The 24246-nt window shown below is 44.3% G+C and overlaps 1 protein-coding gene across 2 annotated transcripts in view; it reads right to left on the bottom strand.

Moving 5' to 3' along the window:
- Positions 1-24246, bottom strand: part of Spred2 (sprouty related EVH1 domain containing 2) — a 105483-nt gene that overhangs the window by 23339 nt on the left and 57898 nt on the right. Inside the window, exon 1 of one of the 2 annotated variants that reach the window (XM_076938090.1) lies at positions 23544-23666. The exons of the other annotated variant lie outside the window; for it this stretch is intronic. Within the exon in view, the coding sequence (XP_076794205.1) occupies positions 23544-23560 (17 nt within the window). The 5' untranslated portion in view covers positions 23561-23666. Of the gene's footprint in view, positions 1-23543; positions 23667-24246 lie in introns of those variants that run through there. 2 annotated transcript variants of the gene reach the window in all.

Below are 24246 nucleotides of genomic sequence, written 5' to 3' on the forward strand. Positions count from 1 at the left end.
AATATACAAGTCTGTTTTTATTTGTTTTTGTTTTGTTTTTGTTTTTGTTTTTCAAGACAGGGTTTCTCTGTGTAGCCCTGGCTGTCCTGGAACTCACTCTGTAGACCAGGCTGGCCTCGAACTCAGAAACAAGTCCGTTTTTTAAAAAGATACAACTTTTTTTTTTTACTTGTGAGTCTTTGAAGATACACACAGGTATAATATTTCCCATGCACCACTTACACGGGTGGGAAAAGGCTTCAATTCAACTCTACACACCGGTGGCCTTTGCTTAGGATTCCCTTTTCTCAGTCTAAATGTCTGACTTTTACCCTAAGCTCTCTCTACTGTACCACTGCCAAAAATCCTGTCCTCTCCCCAAAGACTTCAGCTTCTCTTCACTCTTTGTTGGTTTAAGACAAAATTAATTACATTCTCATTTTTAAAAGATTTATTTATTTTATATAAGTACACTGTAGCTGTCTTCAGACACACCAGAAGAGGGCATCAGATTCTATTACAGATGGTTGTGAGCCACCATGTGGTTGCTGGGAATTGAGCTCAGGAACTCTAGAAGAGCAGTCAGTGCTCTTAACTGCTGAGCCATCTCTCCAGCCCAATGTTCTCCTTCTTTGCATGTAATTCTTTTTTTTCCCCATTAGAAACATTCCCATCTTCTGTATGTCAGGCGTTACATGCAAGAGTTCAAAAAGCAAGAATGGAGAGCGCCTACCTCAGCTCTCAGGGACAGGCTCCACAGTCTGAGAGGTGACCTTCTGTCCCCTGCATGTCTGTTCACCTCATTCACCATAAAGACAGCATCACCCAGACTTTCTGTGATCTGCTCCTGTGGTGCCACTGCTTTCCCAAAAAATCCCGCTTGCTTTCTTCCCCCAGACTCAGTGGAAGGTGCTCTGTGGCCACTGCCTCAGGTAAACACTGCCCTGATCTGAGACATGGGCATGGACCATTGGAGGAGGCTATCTGCTTTCTTCAGTTCCTTCTTTTATTCTGGAGTCAAGGTCTTGCCCTGTACCCTAGCCTGGTTTTGAACTCGAGATCCTTCTGCCCCAGTCTCAGAGTGGTGATATTACAGGTGTGTGTTACTAAACTTTACCAGTCAGGCGAAATGGTGCCAAGGCTCTGCGTGTATCTTATTTACATTACCAACGCCCCTGAGGATTTTGCTGACACCTCAGTACGTGGGGTTCTGGGACTCTTCCAATGTCTTTGTATCCACCATAGCTATCTGTGCCCAAGGTACCAGGTCAACCCCTGAGCTTATCACCAATATGGGCACTACCTCCAAATCTCATTTCCCCCCCTTCTTTTAGACTCATTTAGTTGATCTCAAACTTACTTTACAGGTGAGGCTCACTGTCCTGACTCCATACCCCTCCTCAGTGCTGGTATTACATCCCCGTGTGAGCCAGCGTCAACATACAGTGGTAAGCATCCGGCTCTCTAACCAGCACTTCTGCTTTCCCAGTCCCGGCCTCCAGGTTCTAGCATTCTTCTTTCCTCTAGGACTAAGTGTCTACTGCTCACTCTCTTCCCACCTGCTCTCCTCTCCTCTCCACCCCACCCTCCACCTATACCGCTCTACACGGGCCACTGAGTTCAGCACCACAGCCACAGGACTTATTCTAAGCCCCCATGGCCACTCTGTTAACATTTGCCCTCGGCCCAAGATGAATGACTTCAGCTAGTCTCCTGCCTCTAAGGTGATATAGGTGCTTTAGTTTCATTGAGAAAACCAAGAGTTAGCTGAGACACTCCACCCCCCCATCACGCTCGTCCTGCCCATCACACTGGCTGAGCCAGTCCCCATTCCTCCACCTCAGGCAACAATACCCACTTTCACATTTCTAGCTGGCCTTCTCCTACCTACCAAGATTCAGACCAGAGACAATAGTGGATGATGCCATGTTTCTCTGTGCTTAGGTGTCTAAGTCATTTCTAGTAACACATGTCAGGTGAAACTCTTCCTTCCCAGGGTCTTCCCACCCTTCGAGGGTTCTCCCTTCTATGGCACCCCTTTTATTACCCCCATGGTATGCTGACCCTACCTTGTCCTGAGGCTACTATACTGGTATCACAACTGGCATCTTCTGTTAATGTCTGTCCAATTTCCCCGAAAATGGAGAGGTTATTCGGATAGCTTCCTGTGTCTTAGCAGCCCAAATTTTACCTCCCAAATGCCACGCCCATCCCGATGGCTTCCTGGCTGGTCCTCCACATTCCTGCTCCAGGCAGGGCCTTGCTGCTTCTCTCCTTTCTCTTCGAAGCAATCAGGCACACTCTGTTTCACTTGGGTCTCCCCACTATGCACTCCATTACAGAGTTCTTTCCCAACATCTTCTGTAAGTGGCCCCTGCCCCCAGTCTCATACTGCTGGCCCTGGAACCTATCTGCCCACAAAGATAAGACTCAGCAGGCCCCTCCGAGGCCACTTCTGTTCACCATGACAGAAATCTCTGATGGTATCTACGATAGGTTGTAGGCTCAATGGACTGAAACTGTAATATATAAATAGGCTTTTAAAAATTGAAGCTAACAAAGTCTCTGTATCGATACTCACCTGCTTACAAACCACAACAGCGTAACTGAGACATGGCAATAGGTTTTTGTAGGGGACAGTGTTGGAAACTGAATGTAAAGCTCTCGTGCATGCCAGGCAACTGTTTGGCTACTGAGCCGGAGCCCATTTTCTAAAATTATATATAAATTTTATGTTTAATTAAATTTATTTATGTGTGTGCCAATCTGCACGTGTGAAGGTCAAAGGACAATTTGTGGAAACTGGGTCTCTCCTTCCACCAGGTGAGTCCTCAGAGATCAAACTCCGGTCAGGCTTGATGGGAAGTACCTTTACCCTCTGAGCCACCTCCATGACCCAGGCAGTCCTTTGTATTATTTTTATTTTAAGGCAGGGTCTTATTAGGTTGCCTATGCTGACCTCGAACTTGTGACTCTCCAGCCTAAAAAGGTAACAAAGCATCACATCACACAGAAACTCAAGCCTTCCCAGGTAATCCAGCTGCACAGAGTAACAATAGCTAAGACCAGCACAGCTGGCTGGGATCACAGGCATGGATTTCCAGTTCTAACAAGCTGGGACTTCCTTTCCATTAATAGGTAACCTGAATGAAGTGTCACAGGTTATACATGAAGATATGCAAGCAGATGGCACAGGTCACACCTGTACCTCGATTCTATGCTTACCTAGAGATTTAATGAACCTGTTCTTCAAGAATCAGAGAGGACTGAGAACACTGGGTATGAGATGGCTCAACAAGCAGAGGCACTTGTCACCGAGTCGGACAACCTGAATACTATCTCCAGGATCCATGTGATGAAGGAGAAACCCTTAGGTTATTCTGGTCTTCACACATGTGCCATGACACATGTCCCCAAATAAATGTAGTAGTAGTGATAACAACAATAAACCTACTGGGTGCCGTGTGTGTGTGTGTGTGTGTGTGTGTGTGTGTGTGTGTGTGTGTGTGTGCGCGCGCGCGCGTGTGCATGTGTGTATGCATGCATACATACATACATGCATGCATACATACATGCATGCATGCATGCAAGCAATTCTGGAGAATCCCCGTATTTTCTCCCCATATGACATCAATTCCAGAAACAATAAGAACTCTTAGGATTTGTAATTTTCTGGTACACGCTACACTTTGTTAAACATTCCACAGAGGCATTATGAGCTCAACGCCACAGGCAATGGCTGAGGTAGGAACTGAGGCTCTCCACACGGTGGCTAAAGCATACTTTTTACTTTCTAAAGTTTCAGCTGTGCCTCCTTCATCTGAGGGAATAAAGTAGACATGAAAAGGGTAGAGAGCTACATCCAGTGTGTCAGTGCCACATAAATATACATTTATTAGAGATTAAAAAAAAAAAAAAAAAAAAGCGCACCCCAGCTCCTTGCTCCCGGGCTACAAGGGCTGTTGACTGTGTGTTTTGCACTCTCAGGCCTCTATCCTTCCAACTTGATGACTCCTAACAAGAGCCTTCCTTCACAGACTTCCTTCACAGAAGGGCAGGGAGGGGCTTAAAAGCAGACATGAGCATGTATGACGTCTGGAGCCAACCACTTCCTATCTGTGGCCCACCAAAGTTCCTTGGTCACGCCACACACTGCCTGAACAGGACTCTGCAGTCAAATAGCTGCTTGAAATCAAACAGTACAGAGTAAAACTCCGTGCCTTTCTCCTTCCCTGCTTTGTAAAAATTAAACAAATAGTTGTGTGGGGTTTCTTCAGGGCTGTTGTGCAGCAGGAAGGCAAAGGATGGGTCCACTTAAAAATTACACACACACACACTCCACAGGTAGCTGGTATGCCTTAAAACATTTCAAATCACAGTATTACTGTCCAAAAAACCAAAACAAAACAAAATAAAAAACGCCCCATACTGGCAAACTCTGGATGTGGCCCAAACATCAACTGAATAAAGCCCAGGTTGGAATGTGAGCTAGAACCTGAACGGCCACTGTCATTATCAATGACATTAGGTGACGACCCCTTGAGCCAAACAGGCTGGACTGGAGACCTTTCCATTTAAATGTGTTGTCTCTAAGGAAAAGCCCTTTCTCGTCCCAACATTCGGAGTAATTTGTCCCACAACCACTCAAAATCAAAAGGAGGCAGGTAAAAATCCTAGGGCAGGATCAGAATTCTGGGACTTCCTTTCCATTAACAGGTAACCTGAATGAAGGGTCACAGGTTTACACAGGAAGATGTAATTGCACAGAAAACAATTTCAAAACTGCGGTGACATTTTTATTCAGACCCGAAGCAGGCCACACTACAGAAGTAAACAGAGGAGCTGCAGGAAGCCATGGTGAGCTGCACATTCCTTGTCCTGTGGAGAATGTGTGCTCCTGGCCAGGCTGCTCAGCACTGGCCCACCTTCTTGGCTGCAGAGGACATTTCTTTGGGATTTTCATTTTCTTTACAAAAGAAAGGCAGAAGTCTACTCTGCAGTAAGACAGTGATGAAGGCCACTTGTCAGAGCCATGGTGGCTTGTTTTTGCTGGAGGGATGGCTTTAATCACAAAGGTGTGACTGTAAACCACAGCACTCCTGCCCACTGAAGAATAAGTCTGCTGAGTGAAGGCTTTACCAGCTGCCAGGCACCTGAGGGGACAGCATCTGAGTCCAGCCTCAGCAGCAGCAGACAGGGTCATAAAACCCAGGATGGATGGCGCTACAGGCACACCTGCAGAGGAAAGGGTTCCGTCTGCCATCTGTGACCCTCTGCTTCTCCACACCCCCCCCCCCTCTTTTCAGGGATGGAGCCAATTTCATACCACCATAAATCCTTCCCAGCACACCGCACCCCATGGCGGGCCGGCCCTTATCGGATCACGTGGCTTCTTTATCTCTCCATCATGCTAAACATTGGGTTCACTTCCTTCCAGGCCCTTCACCATTCCACCAGACCTAGAGATGGATTAGCTAGGTCCCAGTCCCTCCTGCCCAAATCCCAGATGTTTCCTGAGCAAAAAACCCAGCTTCTCCTGGAGCTAGGCACACTTACTTTATTTCAATCACGTCCCCATGCCCCAGGCCTGTTGGTGCCTACAGGTTTATAAAGGTACTTAGAGTTCACCAAATCGCCCACGTATGTATGTGTTTCTGCTCTATGCCTAGTGAGCTCTGTAAAATCAATCATGGAGATGCTGTGACGAAGTCAAACATGTTGAGCAGTCAAAGGTGCTGGTCACAGTCCACTCCTGTCTATTTTTCAAGTGTTCCTCTTAAGTGTCAATTACTTCAAACGTCATAAAAGATTACTGCCCTGGTTTAAAAATAAGTCAGATATTCTGAACTTGGTGGGCTAGAAAAGTGACCCATGTGGTTTTCTGAATGGTAGTTTAAAAAGGGTATTCTGCTCTGTACAAGGCACCCAAGGGAGAGGACACTTGCTCTGCACACGTAAGTGCATAGGAAATAAGGCCTCTAGATTCACTACTTAAGTAGATACTGCATGTCTGGTTAGTTGCTCATTATGGAAAACAGTTTTAAGATAAACCTCCTGTTGGATAGAAAATTTAGTTGCAAAGACGCCATTTCTGGCAGGGGGCCCATCTGGGAGGGCAGTCTCTCTCTTCTCAGAGGCTGATGTCAAGCATCGAGTCCCTGAAACGTGGGCTAAAATCACTTCAGAAAAAGGCTTGCCCAGAGATATTTCTGATCAGTGAGGCCGATCACAAAAGGGAACTCAAGAGACATCTATGAAATTGCCCTTCCCCAGTGTCTGGGAGTAAAAGGTCTGTGCACTTGGGCAGGTCCAGTCTTTCAGATGGAACTCAGTGCCAAGGCACAGAGCCATTCTGAGAAAAAGCAGGCTCCTTGCCCACTTCACCAAGTCCATCCCTATGTCTCCAAACCACCCCTGGTAACTGTGCCACGCAGAGCTTCTGACTCACCACCTGAGTGCTAACACAGAGCTGACAGATTTTATATTCAGTATTTTTTTTAATTTATTAGTACAGGGTAAGTTTTTCAGAAATTGAGTCCCCAAATATAAAATGGTATCCAAAATGCCAAGAACTCTAACTCTGACCCAAGCAATTAGGCCAAGAGGTACTGCTGATATCCTAGGTATCTTAGCCTCCCTGGGGTGCAGTTTCATCCTTTGCTCTGAACTGGCCAAGAATCTATGAATAAGCTAAACCATAGAAAATATTTAATGAAATTCCAGTATAGCCTTGAATCCACGACCCAGAAGCTGTGTTTACAGTTTATACTTGGAAGGTGAGGTCAGAGTCTATTCCCCTTGACACAGACACATACCACTGCAGGCTCCTGTACTCATGGAATATTCTAGAGCACTCATGGGGCTCCTGTCCCACCCAGTAGCAAAGACAGCACACTTGAGATGTGAGCAAACAAGAGTTTGGTAATCAAACTGAATAATGAATCATTCTTCAGAATGAATCCTAGCAAGTCAAAGTTTGTTAGATCACTAGGCTGTTGGGCTTTTATTTTCCTATTGAAGTTTTAATACAAAGCCATTGTTAAAAAACAGCCGAGAACTCCGTTGTTACAGACTAGTAATTCTGATGAGAAACTTACACACAGGGCTGCTGAGCATGCTCACACAGTCAAGAAAAGGCAACAAAGCCAGAGGAATAAGAAGAAGCTGGAAGTAACCCCAGAGCTTCAGAGAGGCTCTGGAGGTGGAGTAGACAACTGCAGATCCCTGGAAGTGCTAACCTGGGCTCCCAGTGAGCTAGAAGATCTGTGGCCCTGGACAGTTTGCTTTCTCGTGGCTCCCAATATCCTTTAGTCAGAGTGCCAGTTCTAGGAGTGAACACACAAGCACTAAACATGGAAAACATGGTTGCAGTGTGAATTCACACTGGGCATTCATTCCCTCACAAGGCTAGCCTGGGCTACTTTGCAGCAACTTACAGAGTCATGTTCTTACCGTTCAGTATTGCGTTTGACACGAATTTGTTGTTTTCACACCTGAGCATGTTTCGCCTTTATCCTGTTCTGCCATGCTTCCTCAGACCACAGCACACCCTGGCCAGCAGAAAAAACAACAGCAAAGAACCTGGTCTGGAGGGGAAGAGCCATCAAAGGTACAAAACTACATCTTTCACTGGGTGGTGGTGGCCAATATGTCTTTAATCCTAGCATTCGGAGGTAGAGGCAGGCGGATACTCTGTGGTCAGCCTGGTCTACAGAGAGTTCCAAGACAGCCAGCCAAAAAAATCTGGTCTTGGAGGATGGGGGAGGTACCTCTTGGTACCTCTGAAAAGGCAATGTTAGAAGTGTTTCAAAGGCAGGTGACCTAAACTAAAATACTCTTGGGTCACCTCTGTGTCAGTGTGGTTTTCCTGAGCACCCCTGGAGGTGAGAAACCAGGGAGTAAAAGCCCCATTCAGTGATTTTTCATGGTTTCTTTCTGTTTCTACTGCTTTCTGGTGGAATGCTCGGTGCTTTCTTGGATATGCAGCATGCAGTCAGCAGGGAATGAAGGCTCTTTTCTGGAAAATCTGAAGAGACTCTTTGCTTTAATCTTTACAGCTGAAAAGCTCATCTCTCCACCCTAGGGCCCCAGGGAGCAGAGAGACCATGGGCATAGCCCAGGCCCCAACCCCCATCCTGTAACAGCCTCACACCTATCTCAGGGGTAGGCTGCTGACTGCACCTGTAATTACCACTGAGTTTGAAACATGGGCTCCAGGAAGTTAAGCTTGTGATCCCCTCTGACAACAAGAACAGATCCATCAGATTCAAAAGCACATGCAAACCAATTTAAAAAAAAAAAAAAAAAATCAATGGAATTCAAGAAATCTTTTTAAAAAGAAAAGGTTAAAAAACAAAGAGAGAGTGAGAGAGAAAGAAAGAAAGAAAAAATTCTCTTTAGAACCAAGCATCAAATAATTCTCCACCCAACCCTAGGTGGGTACATGACAAGGCTACATGTCAAGCTTCTTCCCAGCATGCAATGCTCCCTCCTCCTCCTCACCACCTGTCTGTACTGTGATTTCCAGACCACTGGCTGCAGTTACTCCAGGACCACAAAACGTGATGCCTCTATTGTGTCAGTCACAGAGTTAAAGCCACAGCGTTATCCACAACCTTTTAAAATGCTAACACTGGCCGGGCAGTGGTGGCACACGCCTTTAATCCCAGCACTTGGGAGGCAGAGGCAGGTGGATTTCATTCTCCTGAGTTCGTTAGAGGCCAGCCTGGTCTATAGAGGGAGTTCCAGGACAGCCAGGGCTATACAGAGAAACCCTGCCTCGAAAAAACAAACAAACAAACAAACAAAAAATAAATAAATAAAAATAAATAAAATAAAATGCTAACACTGGTGTTTTGGGGAAATCACAGAAACATTTTATTCTAATAGTTTGTTAACATTCAAACACCAATTGGAGGTAGCTCAGACTTCTTTGTCTAAAACTCACTACACAACAATTCTGACATCAGTAGTTTTGGAAATAAGCTTTATTTAGTTTTCCTGGGGTGTGTGTATGAAGAATGCATCTAATTCTTACAGATTAAGTATGTGCTCTAAAGGGGTGCATTTCAGGGTGACTACTTTGAAAAAACTGGGGACAAGAGAGCCCTGGGAGGTCAAAGGGTCAAATCTGAACTGAGGTTTAGGACTCTGCCTTTATTGTCTGTCGGCTCTACTGAGCCTGGGGTCAGCGTTCATAATTAACCAAGATCTAAGGGATTTCCATCTGAAGACAAACTGACCCGCCCTGAGAAAACTCTCTCTTCTGTTTTTACCTGAAAGTAATGGTGCTCTTGGGTTTTCCCTTCACACTTGCACAAACGATATTCCTGGTCTTGTTTAAACCTCAAGGCCAGTTAATAGAGACACTGAATCACCAAACAGAATGGTTCCCACCCCCCCACCCCCCATTAAAGTACACCAGCAATAAAACAAAATCAGTTCTTTAAAACACAAATGGCAAAGGGAGTTGCTTAAAAAGTTAATAATCTCCAAGCCAGGGCTTCAACCCACAGCCACAAACGTCTCTGCCTCCCTTCTCTTGACTATCTTTGGTTTTGCCCTCATTATTGGAGAGAGCAAAGGAAGTAGAGTGTCAGCAAGAAACCAGCTGATGGTGGCCAGGGAGTGTGAAATCTAGGTCTGTCTATACTTCATCAATAACGCCCTGACTACTTCCACCCAGTACACAGATGCATTTCTTTCCTTTGCTACCCTGCCCCCCTCCCACGGTCAAAAGGTCAGGAAATTACCAAATTCAAAACCTACAAACTCTTTTACAGGCCAGTCCTTCTTAAGATCTCTCCCAAACAAAAGGTGATAATTTAGCCCACAGGAAGGAAGGAGAGCCAGGACCCACAAGCCACAGGCAGGGTTTTTACGAGCCTCAGTTTATATTCTAGACAGATCCACCCAAAGGGTGTCATTGCAGGTGGCAAGAGTTAGTGATTCATTTAGCCTTCTTTCATCCTGGTTCCGGGTTCTGTCACCTCCTTTATTATGGAGGGAAAGATAAGCAACAATGAAACTTTTTCAAGGTAAGGAGGCAGTTATCCAATCATATGGTGAAGGGACATTAAGCAACTTAGTTACACGCTGCTTTTAAGCTAGAAAGGACAGGAGTGACTGAGTAGGATTCCTTACTCAGGGAGAAAAGAGACTGTTCAAGGTTTTGGACCCTGGGGACAGAGGAAGGGTGGCTCCCCACTGCTCCTCACACAAACCAGGGCTCTGTGCTGTGGGAAAAGTCCCTGGATTGGTGCTGTTGGGATGTTAAGATTTACTGGCTTAGGTAACAACTGTGAAGGAATTTTAAGTGAAGAGGAATTACTAACAGCCCGACTCCAGGACAAGCGACAGCTGGAGGGGGGGGGGCATCTTGGCTGTTCCTCCTGAACAGAGGTCATTCCACTCGGCATTTATTAGAATAACTAAACCTATCCTGTAACACATCCCCTCTCACAACTGGGTGTGACGATCTGATGTACTACTGAGCCACAGCCTTTTTCATATGCAAGACAGGGTGCAGGAGCCAAAGGGCTTTTGAGGTCTCTTTACAACTTCTGGATTTTTTTTTTAAAAATTGGCTTTACAGTCCCTTAGTGTTGCCAAGGGCTTTAGCAAACACATGCTACCGAAACATCCTGCAGAAGCAGAAAACTTGTAGTAGTAGTAAAATCCAACAGAATACATTTAATAGAAAAAGACCAGAAGCCACTAAGATCCATGACCACAACACAGGCCCAGCTCCTTCACTCAGCATGGAGTTACTACACAATCATAAAATTCCCAGAGCAAGGAAGTCCTATTGAAGTCTTTTGAAAAAGGAAGAAAATGGGCCTGGAAATGTAGCTCAGTGGCAGGGTGCTTGCCTAGAATGTGCATGCACCACACATGCGTGTGTGTATGTACACACACACACACACACACACACACAAACACACAGTATGAAAAACGTTTTAAAAATAAATTTAATAAGCTACATGTGCTGATGAAAGGCTGTAACTGAAAGAATAAATTGTAAAAATGAAATTTTAGGTCTCAAAATTAGGTTTCTTAGGTTCAGAGTTTCAATTTACATAGGTTTCTTAGGTTCAGAGTTTCAATTTACACTCAAGTGTTAGCTGCCCCTGGGGTGCATTCCAAGGGCTTAAATAAACATTTCAAAGGCACAAAAGACCCAAGATAGAGGCAATAAAATACCTGAGTAAACGGAAGTCACTTGAAAGGAATTCTCCCAGGAGCAAGATACAGATGTAAATTAGGATAATTGGGATGGGGGCTAGATGGAAACCAGGCTTGGGAACGGATGTTTGAGATATCCAATCATATGTAACCGCGCCAAACTTTCCTGCTCTCCCCAACCCCTACCCATAAATATCCCAAGTTTCCTGGGCTAGAGCGTCGGAATCCCTATCTCCTGCGTGAGATATATTCCGGCCCGAGGGCCCTCGTCATTAAACCTCCTCTGCAATTGCATCAAGAAGGTTTCTCGTGTGTCCTTGGGTTCGTACAGGTCCGGACTTGGGTGAGAGTCCCCTTTTGGGGTCTTACATTTGGTTCCCTGACCGGGAAACCTCGCGACCACCCTAGACACACGACGACCCCTTGGAGGTAGGTTTGTGTGAGTGGTGTGTGTGAGAGTGCGGCGCCGCTGTCCTTGTCTCTTTGTTATGGTTTCTTCTGCTGTCTTTGTTTCTGTGTTTTGATATCGGTTTCTTTGGTGAGGGGAGTCTTCCCCATCGGAGACTGAGTGCAGCTGTCATTGTGGACCGTGAGGGCCCAATGACTGTGGATGGACAGACGTGTTGAAACCCACAGGCTGCAGCCCGGGAAGGACGCTTCACGGGTGGTTAGGGAGTCAGAGTGGTCTGGCTGCCCTTGGGGAAAGGCGGTATCCTTTCCCATCTGGGTTAGGGAGTCAGGGAGGTCTGACTGCCCTGTTTTGGAACAGGAGATGAGTGCTCCTGCTAGGGGGAAGATGTGGAATCCTTCCCGTCAGAGGTCGCGTTTGGCTGGTTCTATGAGACCAAACTCGGGCAAGTGTGTCTGACTGTGTTAGTTCTGTGTGTTTATATTTTGTGTACAGTCTTTCTGGAACCCCTCCCTGCCGCTACTGTGTGGCAGAGTACCTGAGCCAGGCTCCACAACCACTGGCTGCCCTGGCCCCCTCGGTGGTCCCCTCTTCGCCAGCGCTCGAGCCGCCCTGGTACTGGAAGCCAGAGTACATGCAGGTCTCCCACCCACCGCAGTTTAAAAGGCGGGAGATGAGTTCCCAGCCTCCCGCCCGTGATGAATTAAGTACGAGCGGGAGGCGAGAGGCGGGTGGCGAACACATCCTGGCGGGCGGCTAGCGAGAGATAAGGGCTTTAGTGAGTGCGCGCGACATCCTGAGAACTACGTTTCCCAACAGGCCTTGCAGCTTTGACAATTATATCCAAGATGGCAGCCGGCCTGAGAACTACGTTTCCCAACAGGCCATGCGGTTTCCAGACACCGCTGCGATTGTTGACAATTCTGTGCCTCTGATATAGTGATAGGGGCAGTCTATTGTGTTGTCTTTCCTTGTCTTTTCTTGATAAACTTCGTTCTGTGTTATTTGTTTTACATGTTCTTGGACTCTGACTGACAATTGACGTTCCTTTTCTTTCTTCTGGACTGATACTGTGTTAACATCCTGAGTTTTAAAAGCAGAAGCAATGAGACAGGCAAGTCCTGTTCCATAGCTTGTGGCCAAGAGAAAGCTCTGTTCCTCTGGAGGAAGAGACAGAGTGTGTCAGGTGCCTGATTTAGTGTGATGAACTACTAAAACTGCTTACTTAATTTAGTTTAAAACTTACTTGTGAGACAGTCTCAATTTGCACAAGAAAAACTGATAATTCGCCCTGCTCTGTGGCCAGGAGAAAGACACCAACAGAAAGAACCTTGAAGAGAACAGACTGTTTTCATAAGCGGCTCTTAGAAGGGGGCCAACAGTTGTTTTAGCTTCTATAATAAGAGAGTTGATAGTGAGTTTTCCTAGTTTAATAAATAAAAGAGCACTTTTTTCCTTTAGTTACAGCTAAAAAGTTACAGGCTGTCCTGAGTCAGAATATATATATATATGTAAGCTTCTATTTTGATAGACTTTCTAGCCATTGCTGTCTGAGATAATTTCATTATTTATATGAGACTTCCATTAAGATTTGGTTCAAAGGTGAAAATTCAGACAAGAAGAAGTGGTGAGGACTTGTGCTCTTATGTTAGATATAAAATGTTTACTTTGTTGTTCTTGTTGTATATCACTTCTACCAAAGTTTCTATTTTGTTAAAAGTTAAATTCAAATAAGTGTCAAATGTAACTCAAGTTGCCTTTTAAAAATTGTTAATAACTATTAATTATTATAATTGTTAATAACTTAATTGTTAATTAAGGTGTGAACCTTCAACACCTTAATAATCCTTGCTGTGAAATGCTACAGATAAGGCTATTCATTCTGATTTGGTTTCTTTCTTAGAGCTTCAGAGGTGAGCTCACATTACACTTGTGGACAAGGTACTGTTTGCAGAATGAATTAGGTTATGGTCTCTAGTGTGATATAAACAACAGTCATGCAGCCTCACAGATACACTAGTCTGTACAGAGTTCTAAGAGACTATTTACTGCTTTACAGGTGATCAAAAACAATAAATAAGATAAAAGCCTCTCTTCCAGGTGTTCAGAGGTCTCTATAAATTGACTAAGTTTAAAAGCTATCCTTTGTGCTTCCCACAATTATAGTTAACTCAGTCATTCTGGATTTCTGACGGGATTGGAAACTTATAGCTATTTACCTTGAGAAAAAAAGAAAAAAGATTTAAATAGATGGTCGGCAGCTGACATTCATCCTAAAGCCAGGTTCAGAACTAAATGTTTTAGTCAAGATAGATGACAGAGGTGCTAGTTAGTCAAAAAAAAAAAAAAAATAGACTGGGTAGTAAGACTATCTTATACTTCACTGATAAAAATTGACATAATTATGCTCTAATTATATTTTGAAAAGAAAAAGTTTCATTTTAAAAGCCTTGCTTTCACAAGACCTTTGCAGGTTCTGGTCTTCAGAAGTAAAGAGCAGGCGGGGACACCGGAGAAAAAATGTTCCTTCAGACATAGAGACATTGGGGACCCCGTCAATTGATCAGGCTGTGGTCAGCAGCAGGTCAATTTGGAGCAGATGTGACTGAGACCTTCATGTGACAGAAGGTAAGGGACACCCAAAGGCCCACGCCAGATCCCGCTGATAGATCTTGAGAGAGAGGGTTACATGAGACCCCACTAAGTTTGATCAGGAAGCAGAGATCAGATAAGTTACCCACAGTCTTTCTAGACTAGCTCATAGAGACATTCTGTCAGTGTAGACAAGGCTTCAGAGGCTAGAGAGACTACAGGATAAGTCATTGAAAGATTTAAGAAATATACTACATATTAAAATTATTGATGGTAATAGCAAGTGGGAGAAGATTTAAAAGAAAGGAATAAAGAAGAGGAATAGAGAAGGTTTAGTGTAAGTCTAGAAGAAAAGAGTAGAGAAGAAGAATAGAGATAAGTTGCTGTGAGTTCAGAGGTATAGAGAGGAATAGAGAGAGGTGAAGAAAGAAAAAGGTGACAGGAAAGAATTTACAGAAAGCAAAAAAAAAAAAGGGACTCCAATCAAAGAGAGATAAAACTCTGAAAAAAAAGACCAGTGTGCGCATTGCAAGTAAAGGAGCCAGCTTCAGGGTCCAAGAGGGCCCTAACAAATAGAAGCCAGGGCCAGAAAATCCCAGGCCTCGAAAAACACCCCAAGTGGCGAAGATAACAGCTCTGTGTGAAGACGGCTATTGAGATAGACGGGGCAGCTTGGAGCCACCCAACTTTTGATAGACACAGGGGCTTCCTCCAGGCCAATGGGTCAAAACGTATTCATGGACTACCTGAAAATGGTGGACTAAGAGATGGGCTGGGTATCCCATTCATTTATGGTCATCCTAGCCTGCTCCTATCCCCTGTCTGGTTGAGGGAATACTCCCTAGGATGGACATCCAGATACAACACTTCCTGGGCTGCAACTAGCTGACAAGAATTCAACGGATAGAAGACTGACTTCAGCCAGGAGCCAAGATAACCTGCTTTACAGACGGGAGCAGTTTTCTCCATGCTGGTCAGAGACAAGCCAGTGCTACTGTGGTGGACACATGCCATCTGGACTGACTCCCCACCCCTGAGATCATCGGTGCAGAGAACTTGGGACTTGGAACTTGGGGCTGACAAGAAAGCCAACATCTGCATGGACAACAGGTATGCTTTTGCCACAGCCCATGTCTACAGGACTATATACCAAGAAAGGAAACCCTGATGAAGCCAGGAACTGTGAGTATCCGTTGCCCAGGACACCAAAAAGGGAGGAGACTCAGTGGCCTGAGGCAATAACTGGACAAATCAATTGTCTTGATATGAGAGCCTGTTCCAGTTGTGGGCCTAAGAGATGGCCTCACTTAAAGCACAGAATAAGAGAAAGAACTCAGATTGCTAGCCATCCTGCCAGATACTATCTAGAGAAAAAGAGAAAATGGTGCACACAAGAAGGGAGAACTATACTCCCCAGAAAGCAAAGGATTTACCAGGCTAAATACACAGATGGACTCTTAAGATATGAGTGCAACCAAGCAGCCAAGAGATTTAAAAACATATAATAGACCTCAGGTTTTGGGCCAGAGAAATGATAAGACAGTGTAAGATATGCCAACAAGTAAAGGCTTATGAGACTTAGAATAAATAAGAAAAAAAAAATTAGAAGGGAACAGCCTAGAATAGAAGTTGTCCCGAGGTTTTCAAACATCTGAGATAATTAGATCAGATAATAGCCTTGCCTTTGTTTGTAAGATAAGTCAGAAATTGTCAGAAATATTAGAGACTAATTAGAAGCTCCACTGTTTATACTGTCTCCAGAGCTTAGGACAGGTAGAGAGAATAAACAGAACCCTAAAAAACTAAATTACCCCTGAGAACTGGCGCTGGCTAGAGTGTCCCTTTCCTTGTCCCTATTCCAAACCCAGAATGTCCCTCTTCTGTGAGAAATGATTTTTCAGGCTACTAAGAAACTATTCCTGATGCTGTCGAACATAACTCGTGCCGACACCTGCGTCTGATGCCAACTGGAGAGAACAGCCAGACACCTGAACAACCTCCTCAGGCTCAAGATCACCTGCCGTTCTACAAGGCCAAGGACCAGCAGGCCTTGACTCCTGAGATATGCCCATCCTGGAGACACAGGGATAGAGATTGCCCAATTGTCAGAGATAAGAGACATTTGAATCTAAACTGTGTCCCAGACACAGCCTTAAAGAGTGGGACTTAAGCTACATATGTACATCCCCGAGATGAAAAAAAAAGCCAACAGGCCCATCAGTGTGTGTGTATATGTATATGTATATGTATATGTATATGTATATGTATATGTAGAGAGAGAGAGAGACAGCTACTTTACCTAAGTACATACTAGAAACCATCCAGGGGGTGAGAAAAAGATAGTTTAAGATTCAATGACAAAGATATAATTAGATGCTTAGACAACAATATCACTCTTTACACCCAGATGATGATTCATAATTCCAAGATTGGAATTTGACCATGAGAGAAAAGGAGGAAATGAAAGAATAAATTGTAAAAATGAAATTTTAGGTCTCAAAATTAGGTTTCTTAGGTTCAGAGTTTCAATTTACATAGGTTTCTTAGGTTCAGAGTTTCAATTTACACTCAAGTGTTAGCTGCCCCTGGGGTGCATTCCAAGGGCTTAAATAAACATTTCAAAGGCACAAAAGACCCAAGATAGAGGCAATAAAATACCTGAGTAAACGGAAGTCACTTGAAAGGAATTCTCCCAGGAGCAAGATACAGATGTAAATTAGGATAATTGGGATGGGGGCTAGATGGAAACCAGGCTTGGGAACGGATGTTTGAGATATCCAATCATATGTAACCGCGCCAAACTTTCCTGCTCTCCCCAACCCCTACCCATAAATATCCCAAGTTTCCTGGGCTAGAGCGTCGGAATCCCTATCTCCTGCGTGAGATATATTCCGGCCCGAGGGCCCTCGTCATTAAACCTCCTCTGCAATTGCATCAAGAAGGTTTCTCGTGTGTCCTTGGGTTCGTACAGGTCCGGACTTGGGTGAGAGTCCCCTTTTGGGGTCTTACATAACCAACATAGGAGGGTTTTTTTTTCTTTTGTTTTTAATATGCACTGGTGTTTTGCCTGCATGTGTTTGCATGAAGGTATCAGATCTTGGCGTTACAGAGTTGTGAGGTGCCATATGTGTGCTGGGAATTGAACCTAAGGTCTCTGGAAGCACTCAGGACTTGTGAAAGAGCAGTCAGTGCTCTCTCCAGCCTTTTCTTTAAAAAAAAAAAAAAAAAAAAAAAAAAAAAAAAAAAAAAAAAAAAAGAGGCAGTCTCACTGTATATTCTAGGTTGGCCTGAGACTTCCAGGCTAACTTTGAACTCACCAAGACTGACCTCAAGTCAACATAATAAAGCCATCATTGTGGGCAACACTTTAGTATGGGGGGAAAAAAAGAATAAAAGGTCTCTACGGTGAGGCTGGCCAACACCCAGCTCCATACCCAATGGCTGAGCCCTCCTTCTCACCCTTCCCCTTTCTAAAGATTAAGTTTGGGATTTCAGTCTGCCTGTGGGTGTGGCTGTGAGGCTGTAAGGATAAATGGACATCAGGGCTGCCAGTGGTTAGCTCCTCCCTTTCTACCACGTGGGCTCCAGGCGGCAAACTCAGGCCTTGAGGTCTGGCAGCAAGTGACTTATCGAGAGCCATCTCCTCTGGCCTTCATCCTGGTTCTCTGGAACAGTCACAATTCCCAAGGCACCACAAATAAACCACCTGGCCTCTGGTCATTTCCTCCAGTGAGCAGGTCTCAGGGGGAGTTCTGGGATCTCCTTGCGTTTGCACGCAATCAACGTTAGCCTTTATTAAAAGGCAACTCTACTTCAAAAGACTATTTCAAACATATTCTCACTTCAGTATTCACAATAAGCCAGGAGGTGGCAATAATCTAAATTCATTCATCCAGATAAATTCATTCCATCCAGAGATGACTGGCTAGACGATGAAGCAACACAGGCAATGGATCATCGCTCAGTCTTAAGAATGGAGTCGACAATGGGATGAAATTTGAGAAAGCTAAGCAAAAGAATCCAGTCAAAAAGAGGAAAACAAGCTGGGTGGACACAGTGGTGTATGCCCGTAATCCCAGCACTCAGGAGGGAGGCAGAGGCAGGCGGATTCAATTCGAGGCCAACCTGATCAACCTGATCTACAATGAGTTCCAGGGCTACACAGGGAAACCCTGTTTCTTTATTTAAAAAAAAAAAAAAAAAAAAAAAAAAGCCACTGCACCATTCACTCTAGTTATATTGTCATCTAAAAGCCTTGGAAACAGAGAGTAGTAGTGGTGGTTGTCCTGGGTTGGGGAAGAGGAAAGAGCCAAACACCCTGTGTGGAAATTCAGTTTGGCAAAGTGAAATGTTCTAGAGATCTGGACTGTTGTCACTGTGCTGAACACTAAACAGTCGCTGAACTGGTAAACTCTAAGTAGTGTGGTGAAAAAAAAAAAAAAACATTCATTTGTGTGTACGGGGGAGGGGTGTTCACGTCACAATGCAGATGTGGAGGTCAAAGGGCAAACCCCCTAAGTTTGTTTGTCCTCAGGCTTGGTGACAGAGCACCTTCACTTGCTGAACCATCTCACTGGCTGCATCCCGGCTTCTGCCACAGTGAGAAGGGGGTACCCTGAAAAGTAAGGGAACCACTTGAATTGGGTTTAGAACGTCTGGGTAGTTAGAGTAGACCGAGCACCACCTCTGACAAAGGCAACAATCAGCACAGGTGCAGCACCGTCTGCAGCAACTGCTGCCTATGCCAAGGTCAACTCTGCTATTTTGAGTACAAGGCAGGTAACACACAACTCAAACCTCTAAGTATTGGCTTTATGGACAGAAAATGGCTTCTCATCTCAAAAAATCACCTCAAAAAAATCAGACAAGTTGAATATAACAGTGTGCCCCCAAACTCTGAGATATCATGCTTTAAAAACAAAACAAACTCACTCATTTTTATAGGTATGTGCGAGAGCCTGCATGTATGCATGCATATCACATGTGTGTCCACAGAGAGTGTTGAATCCGCCAGAGCCAGAGTTACAGAAGGTTGTGAGTTGCCATGTGGGTGCTGGGAACCGAACCTGGGTCATCAGCAAAAGCAGGCAGTGTTCTTAAACACTGAGCCTGCTCCCCAGCCTTGACAACAGTGTTCTTAATGAACACTGAACAGTCTATATATAATGCAATCCACAGACACCCCTCGGGATATTTTTATGATTAGACCCTTTTGATTTCTTCTGATCTCAGTTTTAAAGATGACTAAAAATGATTACAAAAGTTTTCTAACACTTCCATTTCTTCTCCATGGGAGTTTAGCCCTGTTTTTAATATTACTCAAGGCAGGAAAAAAAAAAAGGGACTGGCTTGATTTTTTTCCCTTTGGAACAAGTTCCTGGCAGATTTTGCACACTGCAGCTCTCTGGCGATGTGATGAGAACACATGCCCACCCACAGACACTAACTGTGCTCATCACCCTCCCTGAGCAGCCCGTGACACATGCTGCTGTGCTCATCGAATGGAATTCAAGAGTCCCAGTCAAGCAGCAGGGCCCATGGGGCCAGAGCAATGGCAGGCAGGCAACAGAGGAAGCAAGTGTTTATAAATAAGGAGGGGAAGAGAGGAAGGAAGGGAGGGAGGCAAGAAGAGAGGAAAGGGGAGAAAGAGTGGGGGAAGAGCAGAGAGAGACAGAGAGAGAGAAAGAGAGAGAGAGAGAGAGAGAGAGAGAGAGAGAGAGAGATTCTATTCTTTACAACTGCATGATTTAGCACTGAAAACGGTTACCTCTTGATTGGAATCTAAAGATAGCATCTCACTGAAATTTCTTCCACAATGACCTAGGAAGATGGCAAGAACAGCCGAGTCCCAGCACCACTTCCAGAAGGTACAGCAAGGAAGGTTCTACTTACAATCCAAGCCAAAAGCTCTTTCAAAGAGAACTTAGGTGCCAGCCTCCTTCTGAAGTATTGGCTTTCTCTATGGTTCTCATGAGCCACAAGGAAATGGTACTTACAATTCATGTGCATGGCTCCGTAACTGCCCCACTTTCAACCCCAAGGCAATCCAGGTGTTAATGTGCTGAACTGGCAGCAAGCTTATGCCCAGGAAAAGGAATAATCCCCAGCGGTTAGATAAGAATGGGCATGTACCCATTTATACTTCAGACCGAGGCTCGTGACCTAAGAAATCCACACTGTGCTTGTCTTTCCCTTCTTTGAGCTACACAGAAAACCTATGATTTCCAAATAATGACACAAATTTGCCTCCGAGTGTGTCCTCTAGATGTAGGAAAAGTGTGACAGCCCGGCACAGGCAATGTACAGGTAAAGCCTCTGGTGGGAGCCAGGCATGTTCTCAGAACACACTCATATATGTGAGCAGGCTGCAGACTCCAGAAACAGGACTCTCGAAAGCACGTGAGTATTTTTAAATGTTGGCAGCTAGTCTATAGTGATATTAAATTAGCTTGTTTTTATGAAATAGTTACTGAATTCCCATAGCTGTTAAGTGTGAATATAACTTTAATAGGCCCTAAAAGAGGAGGAGAATCTTCCCAACTAGCAAAAACTGGGAAGCTGTCTGTTCCACTAAGATACCATGGACACTATGATCTCTTAGAATAAATGTGTTCTCTGACTGTCACCTCCCAAGAAACAGAGTGGGAAAGAACATCTTTTGTCCACAGTTACATCGCTTGGCTTGGTTCAGAAAACATGGTTATCAAAACTACCATCAAGTGGATTCTGGAGCATTCCTTCAGTGACCAAAGTTAAGAGAAGGCTGAACCTGGGTCCAGGTGCTTACAAATGTAGTTCAATCAATATCCACTGACTACTTCTAAGCTGAAGAGTAAGACCTTTGGTAGCAGCCGTAGCTTCGTATTCTTCTCTTCAAAGAGAAAGAACTCGAAGACCACGGTCACAGTTCTTTATATTGGGGGGAGTGGTGGGGGAGCTCTTTGAATTGGAGGATAGGGGGTTCATCTTCAGGGAAGTAGTATATTACTGCTGCAGCTCCCCTCTTTCCCCCATCGGTTAATATTGAGAGGGCTCCTGCTATGGGCTCTCTGGAGAATAGTTTGGGGGGTAGCCATCGCAACAGAGGGAGGGCAGAGGCCCATTTTTCATCAGGATAATGGTTGTCAATTTGTCCTGGGAATCCTATTAAGCTGATAGCGAAGTGGGTATGATTTTTGATCAGCCACTGAACATCGGAGAGAGGGAGAAGGGGGTGACAAGAACGTCAGGTTCTTTTCCTAGGATTTGTAGGGCCCTATCTCTGCCATTTTTAATCATATTGGCAAGTGCATCCACTTCATTTAGAATTCGGGATGCACCACCCACTCAGTATCAATGGTTCCTCTGAGCAGCAGCTAAAGCTGATGTGCAAAGCTCAGAGATCTGGAAGAACTGGTCCTCACCCAGGCTAGTCCCAATAAGACAAAGAATGGGAAAACAACATACCAACCAATCAAGAGATTTATTCTTTGAAATACAAGTCTCCTTAGGTAGCCTTGGGTGGCCTGGAACATGCTATGTAGGCCAGGCTGACCATGAACTTGTAGAGATCTGCCTGCCTGTGCCTTTTATGTTTTTTTAAGAGAGGCAAGATCTTATACTGTAGTTCAGGCTGGCCTGGATTTTACAATAATTCTCTTACCTCAGTCTCTTGAATGCTGAAATTACAGGCAAGAACCATCATGCTTGATGACGTTTTGACAAAGTGAACCCCGAATTGAGTATGGCTTTTACCAAAACTCTGGGGGACTTCGTTTACTTTTATTTTTTTTAAAAGCTGCTAAAAATATGTATCCTAGTCAAGTTAACATGTTCAAAACAGCTTTCCTGACCTTGAAACAAAATCTTAATGAGAAGGAAAATGGCTCCCATTTTGAATCTGAAATATTTTTAATATCAGCAAGTGCTGTTATTGAATGTGTACTATATATATACATATATGCACATATGCACATAAAAATAAACACTACAGATGTGGGCAGGGAATTCTTAGCTAGATCCCCACATACTCCAAACACTATTCTTCCTCATTATCATCCTTGACCAAAATTAGCAAGTTACGGCATAACAGGTGGCTTTCATTTATAGAATGTAATAAATTAATGAAATTTAAAGGCAGTTTGTCTTGAAAAACAAGCTGGCCATTCTAAAAAAAAAAAAAAAAAAAAAAACCAGCACACTTTACAACCAAATCTACAAACAGAACATTGAGAGCAAACCCCTTCCAAAGTTTCTCAATATGCTGAAACCAACACATGAAATAAATCTATTTACCTGGAGTTTAAAATTCATACGCCTGAAGGCATTACGATAGGTTCTACGATAAAGAAAACAGGAACAAAGCCTCTGCCTTGCTCTCCAGCTTGGTGATTCTAGATCTGTTTGATGCTCTCTCCAAGTGACAGCAGGATTTACACCACAGAGGGGACTGTGTAGTCAATGCCTCATCTCAGGCAAATGTATGGGCAACGGTATTACAGGTCCTGACCCAATGTGGAGAGACCGTCCAGCAAGGCAGACATAGCACAGATATAAACTATCTACAGCATCTGTCCTGGACAAGGAAGACTTAAAAAGCAACCTTTAAAAATATGAGGAGACACTGGATAGTCTGTCAACACGCATAGGAATGTTTAATATACTCAAATAAACAAGGCATGTGCTTCCACTAGCCAGGCATTGTTTAAATTTAGTGAGTGAAGAAAAGAGAGAAGGTCAGACAGGCAGCCACAGCCTCCCAATTATGCGGAGTGATCCTTCAGCTCATGTGGAAGCTATAATTAATGTTGCTACCAAACCCCCACTCCCTTTTCCTCTACCTTGGAAAAGTTAATGCACTGATTCAGTACAAGCAAATTGTGATCGGCAAGTATAAATAGATCCACTCGGGAGGGAATGAAGCTTTCTTGCATTAAACCACACACTAGGGAGTGGGGTGGGGCAAAAGGTACCGATACCTAAAGATAATCATAATTAGCCTGTTACCACCAGAGACTATCCTTCAGCTACCCCCTCTGCTTATTCATTGTTTCAATATTCTAAGCTACCCACCTAGAAGGTCTGTTGTCCTTCTGTTTCCAAACAACATCTTTGAAACTTCATATAAAATGATGGGTTAAAGCCATTTTGATGTGACTCTCTAAGGAGATTCAGAGAGGGCAATGAGTGAAGAAAAACTCTGACAGATCATCAGTGGTTACCTGTCTTTGCATGTGGGTGAACACACACGCACACACTCACGCGCGCGTGCACACACACACACACACTCTCTCCTGAGGATTTTTTTTTTTAACCTTAAGAATGTTACAAGCAAACACTGGGAAGGTTCAACAGAGAGAACAAGGAGAAGCTACAACACAAGCAAACGTCCGGCACGTACCTGCCCGGAGATGCCATTTCCTCTACATCGTGGAGTCCAAGGGCCACCCATCAGCACCATCGCTACTACAAAGCTTCCGATAAAAATGGATCCTCTCGGGCTGACCTGAGAACCAGCTGGCTGCTGAGAAGTAGTTTCCCCCATATATGATTCAGTCTCCTTGACAAATATACTGCATTGTACTGGATGAGTCATCCGCTGGTTAGAGTCCGCATTTCACAGGCCCGTTGTCATTACTCACCAACATCCTGCTCCTCAAAAGTAGAAGCCGGGAGCTGACAGCTGACACATGCTATGGTTTTGTTTTTTTTTTTTTTTCAATTAAAATATTGTTTAAAAAAAATTCTTGTAAGTTACAACGATCAGTCATTGGACAGAAATAGGAAGCCGGGCTCACACATGGATGGCTACCTGAGATTCCAGTCTGTATACCCACAAGTGTGAGCTGATCGTCGCCCTGTTAAACCACCTAAACTTTGTTCAGATCCATCTCTCTGAAGCATTTGGTTGTGGCTTTATTACTTCCTGTACTGTTTTTGTGACCATTGTCACTATTCAGTCCAGCCTGGCCTCAAACTCCTCCCGCCTCAGCTTCCCTAATGCTGGCATTACAGGTGCACGTGACCATGTCCAGCTTGATCCTTGAGCTATAAGATTACCAATTGCAGGGATTATGAAAACCTATACATAAAAATAATCTTGG

Source organism: Arvicanthis niloticus, chromosome 7 (genome assembly GCF_011762505.2).
Source record: "Arvicanthis niloticus isolate mArvNil1 chromosome 7, mArvNil1.pat.X, whole genome shotgun sequence".
Classification (NCBI taxonomy): domain Eukaryota; kingdom Metazoa; phylum Chordata; class Mammalia; order Rodentia; family Muridae; genus Arvicanthis; species Arvicanthis niloticus.